General features: G+C 40.4%; 1 protein-coding gene across 5 annotated transcripts in view; it reads left to right on the top strand.

The window, feature by feature from the left end:
- Window positions 1-12,212, top strand: part of nhsb (Nance-Horan syndrome b (congenital cataracts and dental anomalies)) — a 56,708-nt gene that overhangs the window by 31,813 nt on the left and 12,683 nt on the right. The window contains exon 1 of one of the 5 annotated variants that reach the window (XM_026164358.1): window positions 4,568-4,666. The exons of the other annotated variants lie outside the window; for them this stretch is intronic. Coding sequence (XP_026020143.1) covers window positions 4,618-4,666 — 49 coding nt within the window. The 5' untranslated portion in view covers window positions 4,568-4,617. Of the gene's footprint in view, window positions 1-4,567; window positions 4,667-12,212 lie in introns of those variants that run through there. 5 annotated transcript variants of the gene reach the window in all.

Raw genomic sequence — 12,212 nt, 5'->3', positions numbered from 1 at the left:
AGCACAAGATTGTCTTAGTCACTGTTATTCACTGATTATAAGGAACGGAGAGTCAGTGCTGATGACGGTGTGTAGGACAAAAAGAAGTCCAGTTGTTAAGGGTTTTTTGTTTTGTTTTCTTGTGTCTTTTGGGGAGATTTTTTTCAACATTTCCCAGTATGACCACTGCCATATTTTTGTAATTGGTGAACCCACTTCCTTAGATTTGGTTATTTCAGGTTAACATAGCTGCAGCAGAATCCCACCTGTCGTCTTCTACAGCATGTTGGTGTTTCTTCAGTCACCTCAGAAGCCCTCTCCTCTCTCCCTCAGTATCTGCCTGTCTCTCTTTGGTCTCTTCTTCTGTCACACTCTTAGACTTGGCATGTCATTAGAATTACAGACAGACAGAACACTAAAAAGAAAAAGAAAAACATAGCCCATTAGTGTGATTGGAATAAAGACCAGTTGAAAACAGACTCAGACAGACACACACACTTGCGCATGCATGCACACAGACACATACCCATTCACGCTGTGACCAGGGTAGGAGTCTTCCTCGGCACGTGCACAGCAGGAGATCACCCACTCCTTGCAAATGTGCCGGTTTCCATGGAGACACACAGTTAAAAATAACATGGGCGATGGCTTGTCTTGTGCCATTCCACTAACATGGCTGAAGCGCTCTCTCACACACACACACACACACACACACACACACACACACACACACACACACACACACACACACACACACACAGAGAGAAATGTTGGCAGCAGTGTGTCTGACAAGCACACAGAGAACAATATGAAATCACACACACATACGGCCACAGTTCTTACAGTATGATAGTGGCATTTATTCCCACCCTCCTGCCGCTGGCCTAAACAGAGGTGATCTCTGATATTTTTGGAGAGAAACAAAGACACACTTAACTATGGTTACTGTATAAAGCAGATGGTATGAGTACACCATTATAGTATATAAATCTACCTTTACATTAACAGTTAACTTTAATTCTTTGGGGAAAAGTCATTCCGTTACTCATCCAGCAGATACACACCAACATAAGTGTTTATTGTTTTCTTATTACTTGAGGAATCTCCAGTATTTGATCACTTTTTAGAGAAATGTGACTTTGTACCTGATGACACACGGTGCTAACAGTGTGTGTCTCCCACTTGGTAATGTGCAGGTACTTTATTAAACATTTATAAGAACTTTTCTCAAGTTAAGCAGTTGCCTGCTTTGCCAAAAAAACAAAAACAAATTATCTATGCATAATTTTCTCTTGATAATTCTCTATTCATGTCACATCAGGTAATTTCTCCTAAAATTAAACTACCTGTAAGTGAAGCTTTACAATTGTTTTTTACAGTTATAACGAACGTTTTTGTCCCTAGTCTGGTTAGGGATGCATTAAGGTATCATGGATCACTAGACACAGTGATGGAAGATGGAACAACAGACAGCATTAAGACAGGAATATGAAACTAGGATACTAAACAGCATCAGTAAATTTAAAAAAAAAAACAGTCAGATGACACAATTTGTAAGAGAAGTTCAGAGAGTCTTGAAACAGAGTCACTGAATACAAATTATTCTAAATGACTAACATCAGTTAAAAAGACCACTTTCCTTTCCTAGTTGCTGTCTCTTACACAAGTTCACCTATCTCCAGTCTGCACAAAGGACTCAGCCAATACTTTTGATATTATAAAATGACCATCTTTATTCATAAAGGTCTTTATAAAAAACATGCAGATAACATTTTAAGCATGTCAGGTGTTTGGTAGAAAAAATACAAAACATGTATTTACTTATATATTTACTGAGGCACCGTGTAGACTGCCATGTGATAATTGCCAACATTAAGAAACAAAGCGTACTTGGCGTCTGGTATAGAAATCCTTTGATGACATATAGCTTTTTTATGCCTTTATAACAATTGTGCATGAAGTGAATGTTTGTACAATGCACCCCAGTAATAAACTCACCATAATTACAAATACACAACATTGGCTCTCACTCTATGTAGTGTTCATGCAGTACCACTAAGGGGCAGCACAGGAGCTTTCCACTGGTGTCTGTTAATGCTGAGCAAACAGCAAGTACAGAGCCAGGAAATAATCCCTTGAACATTTAACCTGCTGTTATATTGTTGATATTTTCTCTGGCTCGTCTGACCCATTGTGACGTAGTGGATGCTATAAATAAGCCTACGCCTGTATTGACAGATGCTCTGCCTCATCTCTGTTTGCCATTACGGCCAAGTCCCACAGCCTTATAGAAATGGGCATGTAGCTATGATAACATGAATGTTGTGCAGGAGGGAAAGAACAGAGGGATTGAGGAGGAGGGAGACTGAACAATGGCGCAGGTGTGCAGCTTTTGAAATAGGAACAGAAGCAGAGAACAGCAGTAAATGTAATGATTTGAGAAGATACACACTGGAAGCAAGTCACATTATATGCCAGCGCATTGAGATAAATTACACTACAATTCCATCAAAATTTTTTAAAATCTAGCTTTGGAAATCTTATCAGGGACTCATAATTCAATTTCAAAGCATTTTGTGAAGTCCAATAAATTCTAAACTAGCGACCTTTACTATTTTGTTATAAATTCAGTGAAAGGATCTTAAAAAGTCTACCGAGCAAGATGGTTCTTCGAACATAGCTGTTCAGCACTTTTGCCTTTGCAAATGACTTTGGACATGGAAGAATTATGACATACAAAGTGGTTTATTCTTAACCTCCTAGGACTTGGCGTCCACATGTGGACATCACATTTTGGGTTGTCTAGACCAAAATATAAAATTTTGCTCTACAAGGGCCCGATTTCCACTTACGAGGATGTTATACTGCCACTGTTCTATCGAAATTTAAAATGAATGTCCTCATATGTGAATAGATCTTTTCTCAGAAACAAAAATCTGGTAAAAAAAAATAATCTGTTTTTACATTCATCAGGTCCCAATCAGCCCAAATAGCAAAGAGAAATTAAAAATACATGCATGTCTTAGGAGGTTAAAGGTAGCAAGTACATTAGCGAAAGGTCGGTAGTGCTTACTGTTTTATTTTAAATTTCAGCTTTAAAGAACTTTTAGCAACATGACGTTGCTGCTGTTGATCATACATTATATTAGCAAGTCAGTCTCAAAAACAGTGTGTATCTTTTGACAAAAATATATACAGAAGTAGTCATTTATATGGTATCAGAGTTACAATCATAATCATCAAGCTAAGAAAATGCAAGAGAAAAATACCGAGCGTGATCACTCCATTAAAACAAGTCTGTAAAAGCTTGTTTTATGTGACTTAAAAGATGAGACTGATAAAAGTGATTTGGTTAAGCTTCTCAGGCAGAGCAACCCATTAGGGTCCTATCTGAGAAGCTCAGGTTACGAAGCAGTTAATATGTGGTTGAAAGGTCTCTGATCTTGCACTGATGTTTCATAGATCACTCAGTACCACAGCCCCTGACAAACAACCCCAGGGACGCCAAGCTATTAAGGACTTCCCAGCAGTCCTGTTTAGGAAATGTGCTGTAAATAACTGAGGCAACCCACGAGCAATGTCTGTACATTTAATATTCGGAGCCATGTGCTCTCTTTGTCTGCATATTGACCACTGCGGGGAAGCGTGCAGGGACACGTGGTGGCTTTAGATGTGTGTTCAAATATTGCTGGTGTGTCTCCCGGGCATGGCAGGAGGCTGAAAGCTCCTTGATCAGACTGCCAGCTCCACCAGCTCTTCTCCAAAGTCAGAGCTCCAGATTACAGCAGATTACCAGGCGGGGTGCGCTTACACTCTCTCTTTCTGTGAGTGCGTGCTGTTTATTTTACACCCACATGGGGATCATGACCCTGATAGTCAGTTCAGACAAAGACAAAGTTTCTCTAAAGAGGACACTGCATTATTGAAAAAAAGCAACAAAAGAAAAACCACCATTGAGCTCAGATTTTCAAACTGTAGACTCAATTTTTTCCCCTCTTCTTCAGTGTTGCAAAGTTCTTCAAATATTTGACTGCATCAATGAGAGATGTTATAACCGCACAGCATGTCTTTTAGATCACGGCCATACATATTCCCAGCATGTGGTGGATTAATACATTAATACGTTGACGCTGAAGCCTCCTTCCACATATTACCGCATCATAAAGAGATTATGGTCAGGGACAGCCCATGCCCAGGCAGGAATCTACCATCTGATACAGGCACATGGGGGTGAATCACAGGGACAACAGGGATGGCATACAGACGTGTAGTCCTGTCACTCTTTGTTAGTGTCATGAGGCTGTCAGTAAAGCAGTGGAACATCCACATATTCTGTGGACAAGAAAGAAATAGTCCTTTATAGTGATATGTTGGGTCAGCTGAAGGGAGGAGAAAGCAGGGATAGCAGGCAGGTGGGTGATGATGAGGAGGAGGAGGAGGGAGAGGTCTGTGTATGCAGATGTTGTTAGTTGTTGTTAGATGTTGGGCTTGCACAGGAATGGTTTATAAAGGTCTGTAGCTTTAAATAAGATGTTATTACTGAGAAACAGATGATAAGGAGTCTAAAAGAGAAAGGAGGACCAACAGACGAAGACACAGAGGGAGAAAAGAAAAAGAGGAACTATACAGCTGCTGACTATGGCTTTGGCTTGTCTTGGTCTAGGGTGCGTCCCTGTGCGATCCAGAGGTACTGTCTCCAACGTCAAGTGTATCTTAAACTTCTTTCTTCCTGTTTAGTTCTTATTTTGATTGTCTAAAATATTCATTGGATTTTTATTAGGACAGGACCATTCTCCTGTGTTGATTTTATATCATTTGTAGAGTGCTCAAACACAGATATCCATTTAGTGTTAATAATGCATAACTTTAAACCTTTGTGTATACTGTATTCGCAAATTAATTTATCTGCCTTCAAATTCATATAAATTTGAGTGACATCCCATTCTTAATTCAAAGGGTTTAATAGGATGTCGGCCCAACCTTTGCAGCTATATCAGCTGCAACTCTTCTAGGAAGGTTAATTCAAAAGTTTTAGGAGTGAGCTTAAGGGAATTCTTGACCATTCTTTCAGACACTGATGTTGGATGAGAAGTCCTGGCTTGCAGTCTCCACTCTAATTCATCCCAAAGGTGTTCTATCAGTTTGAGATCAGGGCTCTGTGCATGCCAGTCAAGTTCTTCCACACCAAACTTATTCATCCATGTCTTTATGGACTTTGCTTTGTGCAAAGTCTATGTTGCACAGTCATGTTGGAACAGGAAGGGGCCGTCCCCAGAATGTTCCCATAAAGTTTGGAGCATGAAATTGTCCAACATGTCTTGGTATTCTGAAGCATTAAGAGTTCCATTTCTTCTGGAACTAAAGGACCCACCCCAACTCCTGAAAGAGAAACCCACACCATAATTCCCCCTCCATCAAACTTTACACTTGACACAATACATTCAGACAAGTACTGTTCTCCTGGCAACTGCCAAACCGAGACTCGTCCATCGGATTGCCAGATGGAGAAGTGTGATTCGTTCCTCCAGTGCTCTAGAGTCCAGTGGCGGCGTGCTTTACAATGCTTTCCATTGCACTTTCATATAATGTGATGTAAGGCTTGGATGCAACTGCTCGAACATGGAAACCCATTCCATGAAACTCTTTATGCACTATTCTTGAGCTAATATGAAGGTCACATAAGGTTTGGAAGTCTGCAGCAACTGACTCTGCAGAAAGTTGGCAATTTCGATGCGCTATGCACCTCAGCATCTGCTGACCATGCGCTGCGATTTTACGTGGCCAACCACTTTGTGGCTCATTTGCTGTCACTCGCAAACGCTTCCACTTTGTTATATACTATTAACAGCTGACTGTGGAATATTTAATAGTGAGGAAATTTCACAACTGGACTTATTGCACAGGTGGCATTGTTTCACGGTACTACGCTGGAATTCACTAAGTTCCTGAAAGTGATTCATTCTTTTACTCGTGTTTGTAGAAGCGGTCTGCATGCTTGATTTTATAAACCTGTATTGTCTACCAAGCATTTTGTCACATAGTGATGCAGTGGTAGTACTGTTGTTTTACAGCAAGAAGGCCCTGGATTCAAATCCATCAACTGGTTGGGGACTTCCTACATAGAGTTTGCATGTTCTCCTTGTGGGATAAATGGAAGAAAATCTATGCATGTGGTTAGAAAAGAAAAGAATTAAGTCCTTTTCAGTTGTCAAGATCAGGGAAACTAGCGATTAGAGAACCAGGAAGAGATAAAAGCAATTTTTTTGTGCCAAGGTATAAACATGTTTATTTCTGCCATGAATTTTTTGGCATAGAAGTCAAAGGGACTGGCTTTTAAGCACTTCCATGTTGGAATCTAAGTTGCCACTTTGTATAAACGTTTAGTTGATTGAGTTTTGTACTGTTGGTCACAAGTTTAAAAATATATATTGTATGCCATTGTATATTGTTTAGATTAATAGACATTAATCAATAAGTCAACCTAAAGATTAACTGATTCAATTAATTAGTTTTTATAACAATAAGCCTTGTACAGCAAACGATTATACTGCCATTTTATAGGGGTTGGAAAAAAATTGATACAGCATATATAAGTATATTTTGTCTGGCAATATTGTATTGATACAGTCACACAAAATATTGATATTTTATTCTAGTAAATTAAAATATTCCAGGAATACTACAAACAAAAGGGCCCATCTTGCCAATCTCTCAGAGAGATTGGCAAAGGTTGGCAAATAATTGGTACCTCATTTATAAATGTAGACAGACTGCCAACATGTTGACTAAGTATTTGTAAAATGAGCGCAACTTGAGGGAACAGGGAGGTTGCTTTGAGTAAATGTTAAAATTAAATGTGAATTTTTGTCTATGTAGACAGCAACAGATATGTGATTTTTGATGATTAATCACTGATATTTGCTGTATTATCAGAAGCTGATTTAATTTAACTGCAAACTTGATCCCATTCAATCGCAGACTGGTGGCAGTCTTATGACAACATTTACGGAACCTTTTAGTGACAAAGAGATATGGAAAGTTTAAATTGAAGGACATCATTTTCCCAAAAAAACTTTGATTAAAAAAAGTTTGATAAATTGCAATAAATGATGATGCAATACTCATATAGAAAATTGCAAAATGTTAATATTAATTAATTGCAATAATATTGTATCGGGAGCAGTACTGGGGTAAAGACTCAAGAAAAATAATGTATTATACAATACTCGTTATTTAAGTAATACATTTAAGTTAAGCAGTATGTTACTTGGTTACTCACCGCAGAAAGTGATTCATTACACTACTTATTATTGTATCATTACTCTATAAAATTACCTGAAATTATTACATCATTACCAGTTAACAATATAAACCTATAGGCTACAGTCCCACACACCAACACAAATCCCTACCCTAATGGTGACACACGTAGGATCTTTCTTTAGTATTTGCACATGAAAACACAGCCGGCAACACAAAGCAAAGATGAAAAGCAGCCCAAAGAGACTTTAAAGCAATCGCCACAGTGATTCTACTTTAGAAACATGAAAAGGTAGAAAGAGACTACAAGTCTGAGTTCTCATTCAATTCAATTCCACTTTATTTACATACAGCGCAAAATCACAACAACGTTCAACTCAAGGCACTTTATACTGTAAGGCAGAGAGCCTTCAATAATAGAAATCACTCCCTTTGCTACCTGGTGAAGATCAGGGTCTGGCTGCTGGGCAGGAGACAGCAAACACAGCGATAAAGTCACTCTGGATTCTTTGCTAGCTTTGTGTTAGCATGCTGTCTGTGCAGCTGCTTGCAAAGGGCTAAAGTTGTATGAGCAGCATAATGTAGCTGGATGCCACTTCAACTTTACCATCGCACTCTCACCCTATTGTGCAATAAAAATTAAAGTAATTTCCGTATCTCCACTCCTCAAAAGCTCTATTGCTGTACCACTGTGCCATTTTTCTCTTTCCACACATGAAATAAAATCAGCTGATCGTAGCTTGTAATTGTAACTGTAATGTAAATACAGTAACTCTTTACATTACTGTGCTACTGAAAAATATCATGTAATCACAGTAACGTGTTACACCCAGCAAAGATCCTGAGTGAAGTATTGTGATAATATCATATCGTGGGGTGTCTGACGATTCACACCATTTACATCTTTATAGTCATTTGTACTTACACTGACCACTCAAAATACTTTAATACAGTACACTATTCCATGCATGAGCATATTATCTACCTCACATTCTCAGCCGGCTCAGAATCACCAGTTACCCACAGAGACACAAGGAGACCATGCAGATTCCACAGAAAAAGGCCACAGTGGACCAGGAGGAGATACAAAACCAGAATCTCAGAAAATATGAGATGTTGCACCGTTTGAGTTGCCATACGCTCACAGTGCAATTTTCCTAAGCAGAACTGGCTGGCTTGTGTTTCTTATATAACAGCTGTCTACTATGACAAGATTCTGCAGCTACTGCCTAGGGTGTATACTGCCTGACCCAGATACACCCTAATACATTCTACTAATGACTTACATTCACTCACATCTGCACAAGAGAGATTGAAAGAGATTAAAAAAAAGAGAGAGATACAAAATCTGTATATATATATATATATATAGATTACGTGAAGTTCCCTCAGAAGGTCTGCTAGATGATGTTAATGCAGCACTACGGGCATATGGTTCACGCCTACTGGCTGAAGAAGCTGACTGCACTCCACGAGCGTCTGGCAGCACAAATGAACCAGCTGCTAGTTAACGAGAGACACCCGGATTGGCTAACTGAAGGCCGGACGGTCCTGATCCCCAAGGACCCCAAGAAGGGACCGGTCCCCTCCAACTACCGACCAATAACCTGCCTCAGTACTACATGGAAGCTCCTGTCAGGCATCATATCGGCTAAGATGAACAGGCACATGGATCAATACATGAGCGGGACACAGAAAGGAATTGGCAAGAATACCAGAGGCGCAAAACACCAGCTACTGGTAGACAGAACAATCAGCCGAGACTGCAAGACCAGACTGACCAACCTGTGCACTGCCTGGATTGATTACAAGAAGGCCTATGACTCAATGCCCCACAGCTGGATACTGGAATGCCTAGAATTGTACAAGATCAATGGGACCCTAAGACCCTTCATCAGGAACTCAATGGGGATGTGGCGTACAACACTAGAGGCCAACTCCAAGCCCATAGCACAAGTCACCATCAAGTGCGGGATCTACCAAGGAGATGCTCTGTCCCCACTGCTGTTCTGCATAGGCCTGAACCCCCTCAGTGAGATCATTAACAAGACTGGCTACAGATACCGACTACAGAACGGAGCAGTTGTCAGCCACCTCCTGTACATGGATGACATCAAGCTGTATGCCAAGAGTGAACGAGACATCGATTCACTGATCCACACTACCAGGCTATACAGCAATGACATTGGAATGTCGTTCGGACTGGAGAAGTGTAGTCGGATGGTAGCAAAGAGAGGGAAGGTAGTCAGAACTGAGGGGATTGAACTACCAGAAGGCAACATTGCAGAAATAGAGGACAGTTACAAGTACTTGGGGATCCCACAGGCGAATGGGAACCATGAAGAGGCTGCTAGAAAAGCTGCAACCACCAAGTACCTGCAGAGGGTCAGGCAAGTCCTGAGGAGTCAGCTGAATGGTAAGAACAAGATCTGGGCCATCAACACGTACGCCCTGCCCGTGATCAGGTACCCTGCTGGGGTAATAGGCTGGCCAAAGGAGGAGATAGAAGCCACTGACATAAAGACAAGAAAGCTCCTTACCATGCATGGAGGGTTTCACCCCAAATCCAGCACCCTGAGGCTGTACGCTAAGCGGAAGGAAGGGGGCCGGGGACTGGTGAGTGTCAGCACCACAGTCCAGGATGAGACAACGAACATCCAAGAATACATTAGGAAGATGGCCCCAACTGACCGAGTGCTCAGTGAATACCTCAGGCAGCAGAAACCCAAGAAAGAGGAGGGAGACGAGGAACCATCATGGAAGGACAGGCCCCTGCACGGTATGTACCACCGGCAGATAGAGGAGGTGGCTGATATCCAGAAATCCTACCAGTGGCTGGACAAAGCTGGACTGAAAGACAGCACAGAGGCACTAATCATGGCAGCACAAGAACAAGCTCTGAGCACAAGATCCATAGAGGCTGGGGTCTATCACACCAGGCAAGACCCCAGGTGCAGGCTGTGTAAAGATGCCCCAGAGACAATCCAGCACATAACAGCAGGGTGCAAGATGCTAGCAGGCAAGGCATACATGGAACGCCATAACCAAGTGGCCGGCATAGTGTACAGGAACATCTGTGCCGAGTATAACCTGGAAGTCCCGAGGTCAAAATGGGAGATGCCCCCAAGGGTGGTGGAGAATGACCGAGCTAAGATCCTGTGGGACTTCCAGATACAGACGGACAAAATGGTGGTGGCTAACCAACCGGACATAGTGGTGGTAGACAAACAGAAGAAGATGGCCGTAGTGATCGATGTAGCGGTTCCGAATGACAGCAATATCAGGAAGAAGGAACACGAGAAGCTGGAGAAATACCAAGGGCTCAGAGAAGAGCTCGAGAGGATGTGGAGGGTGAAGGTAACGGTGGTCCCCGTGGTAATCGGAGCACTAGGTGCGGTGACTCCCAAGCTAGGCGAGTGGCTCCAGCAGATCCCGGGAACAACATCGGAGATCTCTGTCCAGAAGAGCGCAGTCCTGGGAACAGCTAAGATACTGCGCAGGACCCTCAAGCTCCCAGGCCTCTGGTAGAGGACCCGAGCTTGAAGGATAAACCGCCCGCAGGGGCGTGCTGGGTGTTTTTATACATATATATATATACATATATATATATATATATATATATATATATATATATATATATATATATATATATATATATATATATATATATATATATATATATATATATATATATATATATATATATATATATATATATATATATATATATAGCTGGACCAGTAATAGAAAAGTTAATGCTAAATCTGGGACATGTGTAGTTGTCACAGATGATTATGTCTGGTTGTAGTCCTGCTTCATACAACCTTGATACAAGTATAGTTGTGACACTGTGTAAAATGGTAATAAAAACACATTTTTAGATCATTTAGCACATATTGAATCAAAAGTAGCACAAAAAACAACTTAAAAAATGTTGATTATTTTTGACAGATATGTTGAATTTGCTGGTAAAAACTCTTAAATGAAACAGTGATATAAAGGCAACAAACAGTTTTGCAGTTCTTAAAAAAAACACCTGGTGAGACATCTCACAACTAGTTCATTAATAAAGCTCTATTAATAACATGACTGAGTCTAAAAAGAGCATCCCAGATAGGCATGGCATCCTCTTTCCATCCCTTTTGTTTCACAGATTACGAATACTATTGCCAAATCTTTGATCAAATCTATCAGAAGTGGGAATAATTTATGCTGAAGTTAAACATCTGAAGTTTACATCAAGCAAAACTGGGAAGAAAGAAAAGATCTTTTTCAACTACTGTAAAGCAGCTCTGAAACAGAGTGCTGTTAAAAAAATGATGCAACACTGAGGTAAACATGACTTGAATGAAACATGTTGCCAGTATCAGATTTAAAAGCATGTATTTCAAAGAGTTAAGTTTCATGATTTCTAGATTAATAAGCTCTGTTTGTTCGATTTTCTTTTGAATTCAATTCATTTTTAATTTACTAGGATTATTTATATTTAGAGTTTTTTTTTTTTTAGTTTTTTTTTGGAGTGTGCCCAAGCTCTCAAGCTGTTATAAGTGCCACCAGACCTCCTGCAGATATTCAGCACACCCAACATGGCGAGAGAAAGGAAACTGCATGTGGCAAAACTGTGTTCATCCAACACTGTCAGTGTAATAAAAGCAGCTGTTTGACATATAGGTGCTTCAATTTGCTGTTTGGTTAATTGCAGTGTTACAGCATTGCAACTGGGTTGCCAATTTTGGGGTTGTAACATCTGAACACACAATAATTGTCCAGTTGAAACAAACTGACATTTTTCTGCCTTTAAACTTAGATACTGTTGATCTAAGAGTTGATACAACATAAAATGCTATCTTTTTCTCATCTGTTTGTTTTCTCTGTTTCTCATCAATACTTTTTTTTTGGGGGGGGGGGGGGGGTATTGAAGTTGTTCAGCAAATCGTTTTGAGATCTCTCTTTACCGTCTGCATGCATTTATC

This window comes from Astatotilapia calliptera, chromosome 1, assembly GCF_900246225.1.
Source record: "Astatotilapia calliptera chromosome 1, fAstCal1.2, whole genome shotgun sequence".
Taxonomy (NCBI): domain Eukaryota; kingdom Metazoa; phylum Chordata; class Actinopteri; order Cichliformes; family Cichlidae; genus Astatotilapia; species Astatotilapia calliptera.
Note: the sequence above shows the minus strand (reverse complement) of the source record. Positions and strands in the feature narration are given on the sequence as shown.